The 21,065-nt window shown below is 40.2% G+C and overlaps 1 protein-coding gene across 2 annotated transcripts in view; it reads left to right on the top strand.

Annotated features, from left to right (window-relative positions):
- The window catches only part of LOC124555195 (cullin-1-like), a 231,548-nt gene that overhangs the window by 56,313 nt on the left and 154,170 nt on the right, over positions 1-21,065 (top strand). For both annotated transcript variants that reach the window (XR_006968526.1, XM_047129039.1), the window contains exon 5: positions 20,516-20,624. Coding sequence is in view for 1 of the 2 variants with exons in the window: in XM_047129039.1 (XP_046984995.1) it covers positions 20,516-20,624 (109 nt within the window). In the remaining variant the exon portion in view is untranslated. The remainder of the gene's footprint in view (positions 1-20,515; positions 20,625-21,065) is intronic.

Genomic DNA, 21,065 nt, shown 5'->3' with positions numbered 1-21,065 from the left:
TTGTCTTCCATTTTCAACTGTGGCAACTTAAATGATCTGATGGTTATGACTGTAGTAGCAACCTGCATTCTCCTCATTGTGTTATTACAACAACTTTAATTTCACCATCATTTCTGCAAATAAATGCCACTTTTGAAGATGCCATTTCTATAATTGGCTTTCACGAATTGCAAAGACTGTCAATTTTAGTATTTTAACCAATATTGTGCTAAAAGTTTTATTTACTGTGATTTGATAAGATTGCAATGAAGAAGGAAACTTGCATTTGTGCATGTTAGCACTCAGCCACTGTAAGGCAAAGGCAGTGGCTGAGTGCTGACACACACGAATGCGTGCATTGGTTTCACCCTTTGTTCCAATCATGTCCAATGGTGTAAATAAAACATGGAAGCAAAAGTCTTTCATGAAACCACATTAAAAAGATACACTCCCGGAAATTGAAATAAGAACACCGTGAATTCATTGTCCCAGGAAGGGGAAACTTTATTGACACATTCCTGGGGTCAGATACATCACATGATCACACTGACAGAACCACAGGCACATAGACACAGGCAACAGAGCATGCACAATGTCGGCGCTAGTACAGTGTATATCCACTTTTCGCAGCAATGCAGGCTGCTATTCTCCCATGGAGACGATCGTAGAGATGCTGGATGTAGTCCTGTGGAACGGCTTGCCATGCCATTTCCACCTGGCGCCTCAGTTGGACCAGCGTTCGTGCTGGACGTGCAGACCGCGTGAGACGACGCTTCATCCAGTCCCAAACATGCTCAATGGGGGACAGATCCGGAGATCTTGCTGGCCAGGGTAGTTGACTTACACCTTCTAGAGCACGTTGGGTGGCACGGGATACATGCGGACGTGCATTGTCCTGTTGGAACAGCAAGTTCCCTTGCCGGTCTAGGAATGGTAGAACGATGGGTTCGATGACGGTTTGGATGTACCGTGCACTATTCAGTGACCCTCGACGATCACCAGTGGTGTACGGCCAGTGTAGGAGATCGCTCCCCACACCATGATGCCGGGTGTTGGCCCTGTGTGCCTCGGTCGTATGCAGTCCTGATTGTGGCGCTCACCTGCATGGCGCCAAACACGCATACGACCATCATTGGCACCAAGGCAGAAGCGACTCTCATCGCTGAAGACGACACGTCTCCATTCGTCCCTCCATTCACGCCTGTCGCGACACCGCTGGAGGCGGGCTGCACGATGTTGGGGCGTGAGCGGAAGACGGCCTAACGGTGTGCGGGACCGTAGCCCAGCTTCATGGAGACGGTTGGGAATGGTCCTCGCCGATACCCCAGGAGCAACAGTGTCCCTAATTTGCTGGGAAGTGGCGGTGCGGTCCCCTACGGCACTGCGTAGGATCCTACGGTCTTGGCGTGCATCCGTGCGTCGCTGCGGTCCGGTCCCAGGTCGACGGGCACGTGCACCTTCCGCCGACCACTGGCGACAACATCGATGTACTGTGGAGACCTCACGCCCCACGTGTTGAGCAATTCGGCGGTATGTCCACCCGGCCTCCCGCATGCCCACTATAAGCCCTCGCTCAAAGTCCGTCAACTGCACATACGGTTCACGCCCACGCTGTCGCGGCATGCTACCAGTGTTAAAGACTGCGATGGAGCTCCGTATGCCACGGCAAACTGGCTGACACTGACGGCGGCGGTGCACAAATGCTGCGTCCCGTTTTTAAGGACGAAAAGCTCATCCAGGAAATTAGAGTAAAGGAAAAGGTGTCGACCTTTGCTGCTCGAAAATTATTCGCCAATCGACAGCCCACCGTGCCTCAGAAAGGAAAATACAGCACTGTCCTTGCTTCTCCTCGGCCAACAAAGGAGGCGGCCACGCAGACTTGCGACCTCACCTTTAGTGCCACGGTCGTCAGATCGGCCAGCGCAAAGATCGCCCATTCAACCTCACCACTTTTGCCTGCCCACTCTCTGGCTCACCCTTCGTCGAGTTCTGCTAAATCTCGAGCCCAAAAGTCAGACACCAAGACTTCGAAAAAAGAGCATACTCGTGAAGAGTTTTTACGTACGGCAACTTCCCAACCATCGGTTCCTCCTTCCTCTAAACATCATACTTCCAAGAAGGCTACAAAGAAACCCAGTTCCTCTCCTTCTCCGCCAAGGCGTGTCCCATCTACAGCACCACCTGGCAGAAATCGCCCTCGGCCGTCTTCTGTGTCGCCGAGGCGCACTGCTGGCAGCCGATCAACCGGCTGATCGCTGGTGGCAGGAGCTGCTCCTGACCAACATATGGATCAGGATCTTCTGCCTTCGGCTGAATGCCATTCCATGCTGTCGGTCGCAAGCTCAGAGCAGTCGTTGAGTTGACAGCGACCTTGGTCACATTCCTCCATTTTCTGTTCACCCTATGTCCATTATCCACTGGAATATCCGCGGTATTCGAGCCAATCGGGATGAATTGTCGATCCTCTTACGATCCTACTCGCCGGTCATCTTCTGTCTTCAGGAAACAAAGCTGCGTCCCCATGACCGCTTTGTTCTCCCTCATTTTCAGTCCATCCGATATGATCTCCCTTCTGTTGAAGGCACTCCAGCACATGGAGGACTCATGATTCTTCTCCATGAAACTCTCCATTATCACCCAATCCATTTAAACACTTCCTTCCAAGCTGTCGCCGTCCGTCTTTCCCTTTCCAGATACACGTTCTCTCTTTGTACTGTATACATTCCATCGTCCACACCAATGGCACGAGCTGATCTCCTTCATCTTCTTGGTCAGCTTCCACCCCCATATTTGCTGGTTGGGGATTTCAATTCCCACCACCCGCTTTGGGGATCTCCACATCCTTGTCCACGTGGCTCACTATTGCTAGACGTCTTCCACCAAGCAGATCTAGTTTGCCTCAACACTGGGGTCCCTACATTTTTGTCTGCCTCCACGACAAATTTATCTCATTTGGACCTTGCGGTCGGTACTGTTCCGCTAGCTCGGCGCTTCAAATGGTTCGCCCTTGATGATACACACTCGAGTGACCACTTTCCATGTGTCCTTAGACTGCAGCCTCAACTGCCCTACATGCGACCGCGACGCTGGAAGTTTGCCCAAGCCGATTGGACACTTTTTTCGTCTCTAGCGACATTCAATGACCGTCACTTTCCTAGCGTCAACGATGAGGTCACACATATTACCGACGTTATTCTTACAGCTGCGGAACATTCAATACCACGCACTTCCGAATTGCACCGGTGCCCCCCCAGTTCCTTGGTGGAATGAGGCACGCCGTGATGCAATACGTGAGCAGCGACGTGCTCTCCGCGTTTTCCGCCACCATCCTACTTTGGCCAACTGTATCCGCTATAAGCAGTTCCGAGCGCGATGCCGTCGTGTCATCCGCGATAGCAAGAAGGCAAGCTGGAAATTCTTTATTAGCTCATTTAACACCTTCACTCCCTCCTCGGAAGTTTGGAGTTGGCTTCGACGGTTCTCAGGCGCGCCTAGTTTCTCCCCGGTCTCTGGGCTCACTGTCGCGCATGACACATTAGTGGACCCCGTCGCAATTTCTAACTCATTGGGTCAGCACTTTGCTGAGATTTCGAGCTCTTCAAATTACCTGCCAGCGTTTCTCCCGAAGAAACGTGCAGCGGAAGTGCGACCTCTTGCTTTCTCCTCTCAAAATCGCGAAAGCTACAATACTGTTTTCTCCTTGCGGGAACTCCAACATGCACTCTCTTCTTCTCGCTTCTCCGCCCCAGGACCGGGTGGTATCCACGTCCAAATGTTGCTGCATTTATCAACCCATAGTCTGCGTTACCTCCTTCGCCTTCATAATCGAATGTGGACTGACAGTACTTTTCCCAGACGATGGTGGGAAGCTATCGTCGTTCCTGTTCCGAAACCTGGAAAGGACAAACATCTCCCCTCTAGCTATCGCCCCATTTCTCTCACGAGTAGTGTCTGTAAGGTTTTGGAGCGTATGGTGAATTACCGTTTAGCGTGGTGGCTGGAATCCCGAAGTCTTTTAACACCTGCCCAATGCGGATTCTGAAAGCATCGTTCTGCAGTTGACCATCTTGTTGCTCTCTCCACTTATATCATGAACAATTTTCTCCGGAAACGCCAAACAGTAGCAATATTTTTTGATCTGGAGAGAGCATACGATACCTGTTGGAGGACAGGCATCCTCCGCACATTGTTCTCTTGGGGCTTTCGAGGTCGGCTGCCCCTTTTTCTTCGCGAATTTATGGCAGAGCGCACATTTAGGGTGCGGGTGAACACTACTCTCTCCCGTACTTTCTCCCAAGAAAACGGGGTACCCCAGGGCTCCGTGCTGAGTGTTGTACTGTTTGCCATTGCCATCAATCCAATTATGGATTGTCTCCTTCCTGATGTCTCGGGCTCCCTCTTTGTGGACGATTTTGCAATCTACTACAGCTCTCAATGGACCAGCCTTCTTGAACGATGTCTTCAAGGATGTCTCGATCACCTCCACTCTTGGAGCATCGAAACCGGCTTCCGTTTTTCTCCCAGTAAGACCGTTTGTGTTAATTTTTGGCGATGTAAGGAGTTTCTTCCGCCCTCCTTACATCTAGGTCCTGTCAACCTTCCGTTTTCAAATGTCGCTAAATTCTTGGGTCTTATGTTTGACAGAAAACTGTGCTGGTCCTCCCACGTTTCCTATCTTTCGGCTCGCTGTCTGCGATCCCTTAACACCCTCCGTGTCCTGAATGGTACTTCCTGGGGAGCGGACCGAGTGGTCCTTCTCCGTCTCTATCGCGCCTTAGTGCGCTCGAAATTGGACTATGGAAGCATAGTCTACTCCTCTGCTTGGCCGTCTATTCTTCGGCGTCTCGACTTTATCCACCACCGTGGATTACGTTTAGTGTCTGGAGCTTTTTACACCAGCCCTGTGGAAAGCCTTTATGCTGGGACTGCTGAACCTCCGCTGTCCAATCGGTGAGCAGTCCTTCTGAGTCGTTATGCTAGCCATCTGTCTTCCATGCCTACTAATCCAGCCCATGACCTTTTTTTCGACGCCTCCTTTGATGTAGGGTATGCAGGCCGCCCCTCCTTCCTACTACCACCGGGAGTCCGCTTCCGTCAACTGCTCCATTTTCTTTCCTTCCGCTTTCCTAAAACCTTCTTGACAACTTGAGGTACAGCTCCGCCTTGGCTCCGTCCCCGGATCTGCCTGCTCCGTGACCTTTGTCGATTTCCCAAGGATGGTACCCCTTCACTTGTTTATCGTCGGGCATTTGCTGTTCTATGTGCACAAATGACGGACGCCACATTTATTTACACTGACGGCTCGAAAACATCATTAGGTGTAGGGAGTGCCTATATTGTTGGCGACACCCCAAATCACTTTCGGCTTCCCGACCAGTGTTCGGTTTATACTGCGGAGCTTTACGCTGTTCTCCAGGCTGTCCACTACATCCGCCGCCATCAGCGGATACAGTACGTTATCTGCTCAGATTCTCTCAGCTCTCTCCTCAGTCTCCACGCTCTTTATCCCGTGCACCCTCTGGTCCACCAGATTCAGGACTGTCTGCGCTTGCTCCACCTGGGGGGCGTCTCGGTGGCTCCCGGGACACGTTGGTATCTGTGGAAATGAGGCGGCCGATATTGCAGCCAAGGCTGCAGTCTCTCTTCCTCGGCCAGCTATTCAATTGATTCCCTTCACCGATCTACGGAGCGTTCTATGTCGATGTGTTGTTCATTTATGGCACACGCATTGGTCAACACTTACCCATAATAAATTGTGGAACATGAAAGCTCTTCCTTGTGCTTGGACCTCTTCCTCCCGAACGCGTTGTCGGGAGGAGGTAATTTTAACTAGACTTCAGATAGGGCACTGTCTTTTTAGCCATCGACATCTTTCAAGCGGTGATCCTCCCCCACTCTGTCCCCACTGCTCTCAGCTGTGGACGGTAAGACACCTTTTAATTGAGTGCCCCTATTTTAATCCGTTACGCTCCCGTCTACAGCTATCGCCAGATATATCGTCGATTTTAGCAGATGACACGCGCTCAGCCGACCGCGTTCTCAAATTTATTAGTGCCAGTGAAATGACGTCAGTCATTTGAAGCTTTTTTTGGGGACAACTAACCCCTTTCTGTGGTGGATTTTTAAGCCTTCCTTCTGATTTTAGTTTCTCCAATTTTATGACTTTCGTTCTCATTGCTGCTGGTTTTCAATTTAGGTTTTTTACTGTTTCCTAAGTCACGGACCGGGCGCTAATGACCATAGAAGTTTTGCGCCCTAAAACCAAAACAAACAAACAAACAAGTAACAAGCAAAGATAGAAATTTTCACAAGCAAATTTGGGCACTTACTGAAAAAAGAAACATGGAATGAAATATACAACTGTGAGGGCACATGTAAAAAATTGGCACTGGCATGTTCATGAAAATATTCTCACATTATTTCACTACTTCTTTTTTGCAGGTAGAAATCAAAACTTTAAAACAAGTAAAAGAAATGTTTCTCAGCTGGAAACAGCCATTAAATCATCTTGTGCTGAAAAGAGGAGACTGTATGAAATTTCAGAAACACAAAATGTTACTTAAGAATTTCTGGTGTATTTCAAGAAGTCAAGAAGTAAAAGAGGGTTCTTGACAAAGTTATAAAAGAAGTTAAAAAATGGGAAGTGATCACCATATAATAATGGCCAGGCACAAAAGGAAGTCCATGTGGAAGATAGTCAAACAGCGTGTAGGAAATGAGCCCCCCCCCCCCCCCCCAAAAAATATAAACCTCCAGCTAGACCAAGAAAACAAACAAATTCAGAAGTAGCTAGTGATTTTCATACATACTTTTCAAATATTAGTGAATACTTACTCTGTGATACAAACCCTTCCAGTAAAAATTCTACCACATCACCAGCAAATCTAAATAGAAACACTGACTCCCTATTTCTTCCCTTTATCAGCCTTAAGGAAATAAAAAGGAAGACATAGCCAATTATAGACCTATTGCTTTGCTATTTCTTTTTTCTAAAAGACTAGAATTTTTTTTTAATTAGAGGTTGCTAGATTTTCTAGAAAAGTGTAACATATCTGTTCTGTACCACTTCCTACACAATGGTAATGAGAGGTGGGCTACAGAGTGGTGCGGCAACTGTTGTCGTAGGAAAGTTGGCCAAGATCAGAAATGATTTGTGAACAAGGTAACATAACAAACAGAAGATTTAGTTAACTTGTATTTCTCCAAGTGTGTGAAGACTCATTACAAATAATGCAGCAAGAAACAGAGTCCAGCTATTGCAACAGCAACCACGATGAGGCTCTACGAACTAAGTACGAAAGATGGTGTTGTAGCGAAGAGGCTGTCCTATGGTGCGGGGGCAGAGGGTGCTAGTGGTCCAGAGCTGCAAGAGGCATGGCTCAGTGTACGCCCACTATTGTGTCTGCCAGATGCGGCATGACCACTATTGGTGCCTGTGGGAAACTTGCATTTCTGTTGCCTACGGCATAGGTAGGGTGTCATCAGTATGTGATACCACATTATCCACAGTGTGACATGTGTTCTGAAAAGGCTGATGACTGGGAACAGCAATATTTGAATTTCTGAGTGAAGTGCTCTACAAACTTGATAGTGGAGAAAAACTAACTGCCATATGCCTTGATGTGTCTAAGGGCTTTGACATCATAGTCTATATCCTACTGCTACAGAAACTTTATAGTATTGGTATCAGATGTACACCTAATAACTAGCTTTGATCATATCTTACTGGCTGCAAACAAGTAGTAGAAGTACAATTTCAAGAAGATAATAAATCAACCAGACCCTGTTATCCTGATTTTCTGATTACAAAGAAGTCAAGTTTGGTGCGTGTACTGCAGGGCTCAGATCTGGGTCTCATACAAGTGTGTGTGTGTGTGTGTGTGTGTGTGTGTGTGTGTGACACTGTTGCATGTGGGGCAAGTTGGTGTGTAGCGACATGGTGTTTCAGCTGTGGTTTTTGAAGTTGTAACATGGGCACTGCATCTAAACATGATAGAGATCCTCCTTTTGCAGCTTCAGCTTTGTGTGAAATCATTAGAGGATTTGGTTCTTCAGTAGAAACTGATGACTGCATTGCTGCTGCAATAATTGGAGGTTGCACTAAGCCTGGATGATTTTGATTGAATTGTTTCAGTATTATAGTGCACAATGCTGATTTGACTTCCATGTTTCTATGCATTCAATTATGAGTGAAGTCTTCTCTTTTTTGCTGTTGCATTAATATATGTTACCTTGCTGAAAAGCTTGCATATTTTCCTGAACTGTCAGTTAGCTGTTTCTGTTGTGTTTGTACATATGTCATTTTTATAAGGTCGCATCTCAGAGGTCTCAGACATATGTTTATTACAAACACTTTAATGTCCATAACCTTTCCCAGTGTTTCCCTTAAAGATTGCAAAGCAAACTTTGCCTCATTTTTGTAGACATTGCTTACACAGCTAAAATAATGCAAGAGTTATGGCTTCCTTGGTTAATGTATGTGTCAATGTATTCAGCAACGTCTGGCAGTGGAACACCTGGTTTCACAAATCCAACAACACTTTGATTTATTAGTTTTTTTATTCATAATCCCTGCCAATCCTTTTCCATAACTATCAGAAAGCAAATAAATGATGCCAGCATTTTGTTCTGCATATTGACTGTTATTGTTTATTGTTTGTTGTTTTTTGTTTTGAAACTTTCAGTTGCATATCTTCATCATTTGCTCCATTTGTTTCTGATAGCACACTGAATCTGTTTGTGCACATGATATTATGTTCACATAATACGTTTCTTTGAAAATGTGATACTTTTTCACTTTGTTTGGAGTTTTGAGATTACTGTGAAGTAAATTTGATTAATTTGCTTTTGGACATTATTTTCCACTATAACACTATAATTGTTTGTGTGCAAGCAAAGCTGGAATTTTCTTTTTCGTCTCCACCTCCTTTCGTGCTCCATCAGTCTAGTCTGCTTACCATAATAACTTTGTGTAACTCCACCAGAAAGCTAAAACTGAAGTTATCTAAACTGAAACCAGACACAACATCTACCAAACATCAACAATTTGCAGATGGTGCCATCAACTTGCAGAATCTAAATGTAACTTCTGAAGTATTCCAAAATTTGAATAAGGGAATTAAATGTGCTCCAAAATGTAATATTTCTGAAAAGCCACTGGAAATATTTAAGCAGATCTTGGATATTCTTTGTGAGACAATGTATCAACAAAACATCTGGTAGCACATGAGCTAAAAACATATGTTCAGTGCTACCTGCTGGGAGCAAAGAGTGTTGATCACATTGAAATAAATAAATAAATAAATAAATCTTCTCAAGATGTGATTGCCACAAAAGCCGATAAGGCGAACAGCTTTGGTGGCAAAATGTCAGAATATATTGAAAAAGTGTTTACATTCCTCAACCATGTACAATTCCCTTAGTTACCTAATGATTCCCTGATGAAATATGCAAAGAAATGAAGAACCTTATTAAAACCTATCCATCAATATTTACTTCTAGTCCCTCCAAATACCTGACAGACATGAAGCCCAACAGCACCCAGGTTGTATGGGCTACTTACGATTCACAAATATGATATTCCAATAAGACTTGTAGTGTCAGCAGTTTCAGCACCTTGGCATAAATTAGTCAAAAAGAGAGACTCACTAATTAAAACAAAAACAAAAATATTGAATACCTCATTTGCTTGCATTAATGCAAAAACTAAAAGATGTACCCATTCAACCTTGTGCTAAACTAGTCTCATTTGATGTCAGCAACATATTTTCCAATGTTCCTGTTTGAGTGGCTATGAAAATTTCATCAGAATTGTTATATAAAACTAGAATAAAATCAGTGAAGGTAGAGGACATAAGATTGGCAACTGAGACATGCTTAACCCTTAAATGCCAGAATCTTTCAGAATTTGATATTTTACTTTGTTTTCAAGTTATTGATTTCTTATACATCTAAATAATGGATACAAGCTATTATTTGACATTTCTCTGTCTTAGTGTGTCTGTAACATAACATGTCCATATGGACCTGCTGGACACCTACATACATGATTGAAATTTCTCCATGTCATTGAAATGCAATTACAAATCCATTTTATCAAGATCATCAAAATACAAGTAAGGCAAAATTTGAACAAAATAATTCTTACAAAAATCAATTTAAAACAACAAACACACATTAATTTACAATCATTTGATTTTCTGACTTTCATGGTATGTTTCAAAACATTCTAGACACAATCCTGTGCCACATTTCCCACATTTTGTTTTATTTCTCGTTCAGCTACAGGCAAAGCGTGATGCACTTACAAACATCAACATAAAAATTTAAATTAACATTAACAATGATTTACAATAAAATTTTCAGGGTTTCCAGCCACAAAAGTGCTTGGTCACTTATCACATGTATGTCCATCAGATTTCCTCCCTTAAGTCCGTGTACGTCGCACTCAACTATATGCTGCATGGTTTGACTCTCTCCGCACTCACAATTGGGGTCCTGGGAGAAACCCCACTTTTTCAACAAATATCCGCACCGACCAACACCTGTCCGCAGACGATTTAGAGTTACCCACACTCTACGTTGGAGTTGACAGCCTCGACGTGGCCTACCCCCCCAGCATCGTGCCGCACAATGATTGCATTGCGAGAAGAAAATCGAAATGCTCAGAACGAGCTGCGACACGAGAAGCAAATGTCACCACCAAACGGCGGCCGGATGTAGTAATACCTCCCGGCCCTCACAGGTGAAGTTACGCAAGAGAGCGAGACAAATGCCTCAGTTTCCCACATTTTGTGTGAACTGCTGATGATTTCTGTTTGCAGTACAAACCTACACACCTTTTCTTTTTGTCAGTCTTCTTGATGCACTGTTTTATAGCCTCTTATCTTACATTGCTTGGAACACACAGTTTGCATCCACATAAAGAACTGATAGAGGGCCTGCCTGCTCCTTTTACAGGCTTTATATATCTCTTTATGTAAACTTGTGCAATTTCTCTCTTGAATTCGAGCTGAGCAGTTCTAGACCATGTTCCTTTCTTCAGCTGCCGCACATTATGTACAGGTATGTCAATCAGCCAAGAAAGTAAAGCCCAGTACCATTTCTTGTTTTGAATATTTACTCTGTATATGGGAATGTTTTCACCCATCCTACCAACTTCCCCTGTGTGTTTATTATAAGCTTCAATAATTTCAAGACATTGTACTGGAAATGTCTTCTTCTTCTTTGCAGAATATCAATGTACAAATGATACAGGTTCAACTCCTATACACATAGAAGCTACTGCAGCCACCGAATTGTCCATCTATTTTGTGCTAATAACACAGTGTCTTGAAAGGAGGATATAAGATGAACATCAACAAAAGCAAAACGAGGATAGTGGAATGTAGTCAAATTAAATCGGGTGATGCTGAGGGAATTAGATTGGGAAATGAGACACTTAAAGTAGTAAAGGAGTTTTGCTATTTAGGGAGTAAAATAACTGATGATGGTCGAAGTACAGAGGATATAAAATGTAGACTGGCAATGGCAAGGAAATCGTTTCTGAAGAAGAGAAATTTGTTAACATCGAGTATAGATTTAAGTGTCAGGAAGTTGTTTCTGAAAGTATTTGTATGGAGTGTAGCCATGTATGGAAGTGAAACATGGACGATAACTAGTTTGGACAAGAAGAGAATAGAAGCTTTCGAAATGTGGTGCTACAGAAGAATGCTGAAGATAAGGTGGGTAGATCACGTAACTAATGAGGAGGTATTCAATAGGATTGGGGAGAAGAGAAGTTTGTGGCACAACTTGACTAGAAGAAGGGAGCGGTTGGTAGGACACGTTTTGAGGCATCAAGGGATCACAGATTTAGCATTGGAGGGCAGCATGGAGGGTAAAAATCGTAGAGGGAGACCAAGAGATGAATACACTAAGCAGATTCAGAAGGATGTATGTTGCAGTAGGTTCTGGGAGATGAAGAAGCTTGCACAGGATAGAGTAGCATGGAGAGCTGCATCAAACCAGTCACTGTACTGAAGACAACAACAACAACAACAACAACAACAACAAGCTGACATTGAAGAAAGAACAACGCTATTCACAAACTTGTTTTATATGTGACCTTGCTGGGGAGTTAAGGGTTAAAGCAAAATTATTTCCAGTTTCAACAGACTTTGTACAGCCAGTCAGATGGGTTATCAGTGGGGTCTCCACCGAGTCCCTTATTAGCTGAAATGCTTATTGATAATTTTGAGTAAACATTTTAAAATAACATGGTCGTGATCATAAACATGTCCCTGCAGATGCTGCTCGCCGACCGTGGCCCGTGTTTGTTACAACACGCAACTGAAAGTCGGAGCTTTCAAGCGTCAACTTTAGGTTACAATATCTCCGGATGTAATTAACATTTTACAATGCAACAAATGGCACTGATTATGTATTTGTTTATATGTTCAGATGTGCTAACAAAACTAACATGGTTCCATTTAAAAAAAATGTAGGTTTATGTTAAAAAACATACTTCCGTGCATTTTTTTATGGTTTGCATTAAACAATTACACTAGCCCCTCTCCTCATGTTTGGTCTGTGGAATCGGTTCATCAGTATTTGATGTGGTTTACAAAATATATCCAGCGGTAACGTTAGGTGACTCACCCTGTATACTCCAGCTTTTTATGTTACAAATACTGTTCTTTACATTCTGGTCAACAATAAAGACAAGGTTCCACCTGTAGAACAGAATGGAATTTATAGGATATCCTCCAATCTGTGTGTCAAATTATATATAGATATATCAGGAGGGCTATAACTCCTTGACTGACTGAGCATTAAAAGAGTTGGTGACTGAAAAAGATAGATTCCACCTTTGATGAACATGTTCTGAATGGATGTCATTCTTATGATATTAAATGTCTTCCATAGGGGAACTAAAGGCAGAAAACTAATGTCACTCATAATTCTGGCTGTTAATAAACATTAAGCAGGGAATCCTGACATGATTCTCAATGAGCAAACACAGTTTCATTATTCACCTGTACTGAAGTAGCAACAACTAGTTAACATTTTTTCTCACCATTACATAATATGCTTGTTATAACTGTTCCACACCCACATTCCATAGAGTCCTTTATCCCCTCTGCCCCCCCCCCCCCCCCCCCCCCCCCCGTTTTTCATTCTATTCACCACATCCATCACTAATTTTGTCCATGTAACGAAGCAGTCTGTGCCAATGTTCACTTGTACACCATTTTTGGCATATACATTCTTATACTTTTAATCTTTGAGTATAACATAAAATAATATTTCTTTTTTCAGAGCTCCATTGTTACTTTCATTATGCTTGTGATTCTTATAGATATACAGATGTTAAAGGTCACATATCCTTGTAGAAACAATTTTTGTGCAGCTTTAAACTTTCACTAATGTAGGACTATCTGCTTACTTTCAAGTTATCTGAGGATGGCCTAGAAAGCTGAAAATAAATGTTACTCTGGAATATCAGTATTCTGTATTTAAGTTTCTAAAATGTTACAGTATAGTTTATATTGTATTATATTAATTCAATGAAATACCATATCACTGGAAGCTTTTTAACTGTTGTCAGAGAATAAAGAACAAAAATGAACAAGGAACTTATTTATTGGGTTTATTGAAAATCATCGAAATCAAACGACACAGACATGGTACATGTGACAGTCCAGCAAGTAGTCACTGTCAGTGTTACATAATACCTGGTACTACTGGTGGCACTAGGCAAGTTTGCAAAACAACTTTCCAGGAATTATTTGGGGGCAGTTACAGATTTTTGTAAACTCTTCAGGCTAGAAAAAAGTAGTAGTATCTATGTATACAGCCATCCACAGTAAGAATGCAGGTCATAAGAAGTTCAGTGACAGTGATATACAGTAAATTAAAGATCACATAAGCAGCTTCGTACTTGCTGAAAGCCATTATGATTATTCCAAGTTGAGTAGAGAGTACTTCAGCCCAGATTGATATCTATCAAGTATGCACATTTCATATAAGGTAATGTATCCACTGACTTCTCTTTTGTACAAATTTTACATGTCAATTTTTTTAGAGAGATTTTCCACATGTGTCCTTTCACAGGCCTCATACAGACACTTACGTGATATGTCAAATTTCAGTGTACACGATGACAAGTAAATGTCAACTACAGCCACAGTTGAACAGATAATTTAATAGGCACTCATGCAGCCGAGTCAATACTCCACATTTGTGAAACTACTGTTATATGTATTTATATCCAACAAGTGTTATTTGCATCAACATTAACATATCCAGTATGTATTACAGCAAGAAGATAAATTGAGTATTCATGTCAGTGATAACAATATTGCTTTTAGGTATATGTGGGATGAAAGTCTTGTTATGCAAGTTAGCTCTGTACTTGCTTTATGTTTGTTTAAAATCTTCAATTTGGGGCTAGTTATGCATAATAAACTAGTTACCTAGTCAGATAACTGTGCTGTCCTAAATGAAAATAGCACAGTTGTGTTTTTAATGATGTTTCTATTAAACCTTTGGATGGTTTGGAGAGTTAATACAGAAGTTTTTTGTTAGTGGGTATGGTTTTTTGAGCTGGGACAGAAATTTTATATAGATTTCTTTATAATGTCAGTTGTGTTTGTATCACATTTTTTTCTACAAAATGATCTCTCTTTTAACACTGGAGTAACACATACAAAAAATTATGTAAAGGGCAATATCACGCACACACTTGCAAGCTTTATAAAAGGACACACTTTTTTTCTGAAAAATATACCTAGCTAGGTTAAGTCGCACCACATTTATGCATCAATAACATTTGAGAACCATCAACAATTTTTTAATTCACTCTCTCCTGCACAACGTTTTGAGATTCACACAACTTTTCTGACATACAGTTTTCATGAAACTCCACACAATCCCATTCATTCATAGGAGTTGTGCTACTACTGCTACCAAGACTCTTAATCTTCCACTACGATACAAATGACTCAACAGTACAGTATTAGTATAACAGCATCTGCTGATTTTGATAACTTCTACAGCACAGACTGGAGTATTAACTCTTTTTGACTTCACTATAAGACTCAGAATTTCTATCATATCATATGAAACACATTACACAAAACTGTAGATGGCAATAGTAGTAGATGCTCTGTGATGGCACACAATTTCTTTATAAATATTTGAGGCAAGTAACACAGTTCCACAAGTTAAGTTTTTGCAACAATGCAAAATAGTGTACAATGAACTGAAAGTTCTAACCAGTTTTCATATGTCACTGTTGTTAAATAATTAAGAAGCTGTATATAAAATATCTTCATTATATACAGAATAATGTATATTAAGCCAAAGTAATCTGAAACTGTCATTGCAGAACAGCTAACAATGTGACATATTTTAAGCACTGTACTAATCTGTTACTATCAAGTTATCTTTAAATTTTCATGAATACTTGCCTTTGCACTGAAACAATTAGTGTAAACACTTAAGGAATACCTACCATTAAATTATATTTAGAAGTCAATTGGTTAAGATAACAAAAACACACAAAACAACATTAAAAGAGAGCACCATTTGATACACAAACTAATATTAACAGTCCATTTTTCAACAAGAAAGGACATTTCTTTTAAAAAAATACACAAAAAGTAAAAGATCACACCACAAATATGAACAAACTTCTTGTTTTTCAGTAACTGTCTTGTCTTTTGCTTTCTCTCTCAAACCTTTGATTCTTATAAAATGAAACTTTGATTAGCAAGACTCAAGATTTAGCATATAGTTTTGTGCACTGCTGATTTTTTAATCTGTTTTATGTGGAGTCAAGTGAGGATTCTTCTGTATATATTTCCTAAAACAGCTTATCCAACAAATAAAGAAAGGTAAGCAAGGCCTTTGTTCCACAAAATTTACAGAAAATTGTTGAGTCAGCTAAAGCTATGAAATCATTTCGTGTAATTCCACTGCATACAACTGAGTTCTTTGATTTTAAAGATGCTGCTGTGATTAAACATTTTTGTCAATGCAGGTTTATGTGTGTGTGTGATGATCAAATTGTCCCATACCCATTAATCTGAAATAGTTATCAAAAATTCTTACCCTGAAACACATGAGTGGAAAAATGACAATGTATTCAAAAGAGGAAAGACTGTGGCTGATGTATAACATGCCGTACTTTGTCTGAAAGACCAGCTATGTTTATCAGTTGCAAAACAGAAAGACTTTTTGGTGATGTTGCCATTTTTTCAACAGCCCGGGGAATTGTACAATAACCTTTGCAATACCTGATCCCAAGAATCGAGTTATGTAATACTCAGACACAGTACTGAGAGATTTTTTTTCCTTGAATTTGATTGTGTTACTCTTTCATAAAAAAAAAAACAAAAATTAAAAGATATAAGAAATGATTTTTGTTGACTACAGTTCTACCAGTTAAAATATTATGGCTGTATTTCTATGCTTGTATAATCACAAATAAAACTTGGTGCCTTAGTGTTACTGGTACCTGAAAACTTTCTTATTGGCACTCAGAACTGGTCAGTTCCCTGGTATTCTTAATACATCATTTATTTCCTAATTTGTTTCATTTTTTGCAGTGATTAGGTGGGCAGCATAATTCTGTGGTATCATGCTGCTTCTCAATGTTTTTGTCTATAGATAAGCTATGTACGAATGTGAGGTTGGCACTTAGAACATTTGATATTTCTATTCTTGAGATGTGTTATGGTTGGTGGAAAGTCATTGAAAATGTGTTTTTGTGACTGATGGAAACAAAAGATATGAACTTCATTTTTGAAGGAAAGACATATATTATTTACAGCAAGTGTCATTAAAATATAAGGAGAACTTGTATGTCTTTACAATTCTTTGAACTGGTTTCTATGGTATATTAAATTTGTGCTGTAAATAATTCATATTACATGCTTTTGAACCTGGAAAACTTTAACTTGATTTATCAAGTTTCATCAAAATATGATACCAAATGATATTATGGGATTAAGTTAGCAAAGTGTGCCAACTTTTTCATTTTTGTATCATCTATATATGACAACATATGCATTGAAATAATTATTTGTGTACATAGGTGTTTCAGCAGTTCTGTAGTGGGCTTCTCCCAACTGAATTTGTCATCAAGCTCAATCCCAAAGAAAGTAATGCTGTGAACCTCTTCTATCTGCATGTCCCTGTATTTTGTGCCTATGTTGTGAGCCAAACTCAGAAAGATCAGTTTGGTTTCCATAGGAATGTAGAAACATGTGGGGCAATACTGACCCTATGACATATCTTACAAGTTACATTGAAGAAACATGAACTGGTGTTTATAGCTTTTGAAGATATAGAGAAAGCTTTTGACAGTGTTGACTGGAATAGACTTTTTGAAATTAAGAAAGCACTGGGAATAAAACACTGGGTGCAAAATGTGTACAACTTGTACAGAAATGAGACTGCAGTTATAACAATTGAAGGACATGGAAGAAAGCAGTAGCTGAGAAGGGAGTGAGACAGGGTTGCAGCCTCTCCCTTATGTTCTCAGCTTTGTGCATTGAGCAAGCAGTAAAGGAAAAATGGAGAAATTTGGAAAGGAAATTAAAGTTCAGGGAGGAGAAACTAAAACTTTGAAGTTTGTTGTTAAAATTGTAACTCTGTCATCGACAGCAGAGTACTTGGAAGACAAACTGACTGGTGAGGATAATGTCTTGAAAAGAGTTTATAAGATGAACATCAACAGAAGTAAAACAATACTGTCAAATTAAAACAGTCAAGGATGACTGTATTAGATAAGTAAATGAGACAGTAAAAGTGGTCTGTGAGTTGTGCAGTGAAGTAATTGATGATGACTGAAGTAGAAATGATATCAAATGCAGATTAGTAATAGCAAGAAAAGCAATTCTGAAAAAGAGAAATTTCTGAATGCTGAATACAAGTGCAAATGTTAAAAAGTTCCTTTTGAAGGTATATTTACGGAGGTGGCCTTGTAGAGAAATGAAACACAGACAGCAAACCCATCAGACAAGAAGAAAATGCAAGCATTTGAAATGTGATGCTACAGAAGAATGCTGAAGATTATATCAGTAGTTCAAATAACAAATGAGGAGGCACTAAATCAAATTGGTGGAAAGAAATTTCTTGGAGAACTTGACTAAAAAAAAGGATTGGTTGATAGGACACATCCTGAGGCTTCAATGAATGGTGATTTTGGTAACTGAAGGAAGTGTGAGTGAGTGGGGTGGGTAAATATTGTAGAGAGAACAAGGCTTAATTACAGTAAGCAGGTTCAGACTGATGTAGGTTGCATTAGTTATACAGAGATGAAGTGGCTTGATGGGATAGACTACCACAGGTAGCTACATAAACACATCATTTCTTCTACTATACAAGCTTCACATAAATTCTCCTGCCTACCTTGAGGGACTAGCACTGCTGGAAGAAATGATAACTGTGGAGAACTGGCTTAACCACAGCCTAGAGCATTCTTTCCAGTGTGAATTTTCACTCTGCAGTGGAGTGTATGCTGATTTGAAACTTCCTGGCAGATCAAAACTATGTGCCAGATTGGGACAAAAACCTGGGATCTTTGTTTGCCACAGTTATGTGCTTTACACTTTACTGAATGAGCTATCCAAGCACATCATGCAACCCGAGTCCCAAGTTTGAGTTCCAGTCTGGCAGACAGTTTTAATCAGCCAGGAAGTTCCGAATCAGTGCACACTCCCTGAAGAGTGAAACTTAATTTTGCATCATATCAGTTGTCAGGCTGAAGGCCATTAATAAATAATATGTAGCTAGCCAGTTCATTTAGATTCTGATTAAGTGTTTTGTTAGCAATGATAATTGTTATCTGTGACACTGTAGAATGAATTTTGTGCTGTAGGTTGAGCCTGAAAGATATTTTAGAGACCAAATTAAACTGCTGTCTCTCAAAGTACAACTTATAAATGTAAATGGAAGTTTATTTAGCCCTGCTACTCAAGCTTTTGAATGTTTCCACAATAGGATTTTTTAAAGAATGGACATCTGTCATTGAAGCTATGGCAGAGCTGTTTCATTTTCCTCAGCTGATGACTATTGGAAACATCACTAGTGTAATAAGAAACAGTTTATCTGATGGTTTGATACTAGGACAAAACAAAATGGATGGTGGTGATGGTCTACTGTATTTTTTTCTGAATGGAAGTAGTCAGTGCATTGGAACTTTCATTGTACAATGCTAAGCGAGCTATTGCACACAATATCCTAAGAACCTAAGGAGAGGAAGTACACGTTTTCACATTTTTTTCACTGATTCTCTCTACTGTACTGACAGTGATGGGAAATGTGGGTGTTCATTTGCCTATCCTTCCACATATTGAAAAACAACAGAACCATCTTCTGGATGATGCAATGACATTGCCAAATGGGAAGACCATCATAAGATACACTTTCTGTATTTAGGATTGCTGAAGTGAGATATTACTAATTGGGAAAATTGCATCATTCTTCTTTTGAGAACTTTGAATGATAAACATGCATAACTGAAGGAAATTGTAAGGCTGGGGGGATGAGGTTGTGCTATTTATTTCCCAATTTGGGAGATTTTGATACTGCTCTTGAAAGTCAGACTAATTAGAGAAGTAAATATAGAAATAATATTTACAGTCACTGCATAATCCTTGTGTGAATTTAGAAGTCTGTGGAGCAACTGACCACCCAATGACAACAATGAATGCTAACCAGTAACATTGGTTCCACCTCAGAATGAGCTACCTAGTGAATTTCTACATGCCTTGAGGTTTAATAACCTTTGTTGTTACCATTGCAATAAAGTATATAAGTGACTAAATATGTGTAGATTATATTTGTTTAAGATTTTTGGTGAGCTTTGTCACGTTAAGACTTCAAACCAAGACAGCCAAAAATTGAATGGTAGAATATACAATTTGTATTTGTAAAGAGAACTAAGCAGCTTAATACGCATTAGTTTCCTTCATTCAACAATATTATATCTACCATGAAATCTGAATAAAGTTTCATGAGCAGACAAAAACTTTGAGTTGTATGAGAAATCTTAATTATTTGAAGTAATTACTGCCAGCCATTATGTGCTACAACTTTTTTTCATGGTCAATTAAGGTCCCCTAATAAGTTTTGACCAATTTCAGTGTACTATAAAATGGCTGTTTATTAAATTTTATGCATAACTGTAACGCAAGTAAATAGTGAGCCATCATAATATGTACCAGTGACACAAGAGAAAGTTTAGAATATGTTGAAATGCCATGTATTCAAAAAGTGTTAAGGATTCAAAGTAAACATCAGAAGAAACTTTTCCACTGTATTTAAGTAAACAAGAATCAAAGGGTCTCTCAGGGAGTACCATATGCATTAAATCCTATTAATGTGGATGTGATTTGTTTTGTGACTAACATCATGTGTGGTTTATCAGATTGTCCTTTTAGTGTTCTTGATGTTAAATGTAAAAATGTATCTTATAACACTTTTTTCTTTCTATTTTTACATTATGTAACTTCAGAATAACTGACCGTTTGCTAATTTTTTTCAGGCATTGGATCCCAAGAGAACATGACCGAGTCAGGAAGGATATATACGAAATATATAAGATAGCATTAATATATTGGAGAGAGGAAATGTATTTAACGTTGAACAATCAGGTATTTTTTTAAATGGAGGAAGTCCATTGAGGCCAAATTTAGTGGGACAGGAAGTTATAATTAGATTGCTGTGACTTCCATGTACACCAGTGTTTCATGATATATTCATTTTTATAATTATGCAAAATGAGTCATTCTTTCCCTATACCTGTGCAAATCATTCACTGTTATTTTCAATGTATTCCATAGCTTACTGGCAGTTTCAGCCATATGTTGCTGAAGACATATTACGATTTGCTACTCAATATCATTTTAGTTAGTATTTTCAGTTCACTCATGACTTTTGCGTGATGGGACTTCCATATTCTTGCTTCCTACACAGAATATAAATCTACCTTATGTAATTTTTACAGACAGTCAGCAGTTCAGTGGCATCTGCTTCACTATGCAGTGCCAGGCAAGATGGTTCAATAGTTAAGACCCTTTATTCATATTTAGAAG

The sequence above is a fragment of the Schistocerca americana genome, chromosome X, assembly GCF_021461395.2.
Source record: "Schistocerca americana isolate TAMUIC-IGC-003095 chromosome X, iqSchAmer2.1, whole genome shotgun sequence".
Taxonomy (NCBI): domain Eukaryota; kingdom Metazoa; phylum Arthropoda; class Insecta; order Orthoptera; family Acrididae; genus Schistocerca; species Schistocerca americana.
The sequence above is the reverse complement of the archived record's forward strand: the minus strand, read 5'-3'. Positions and strand labels throughout refer to the sequence as shown.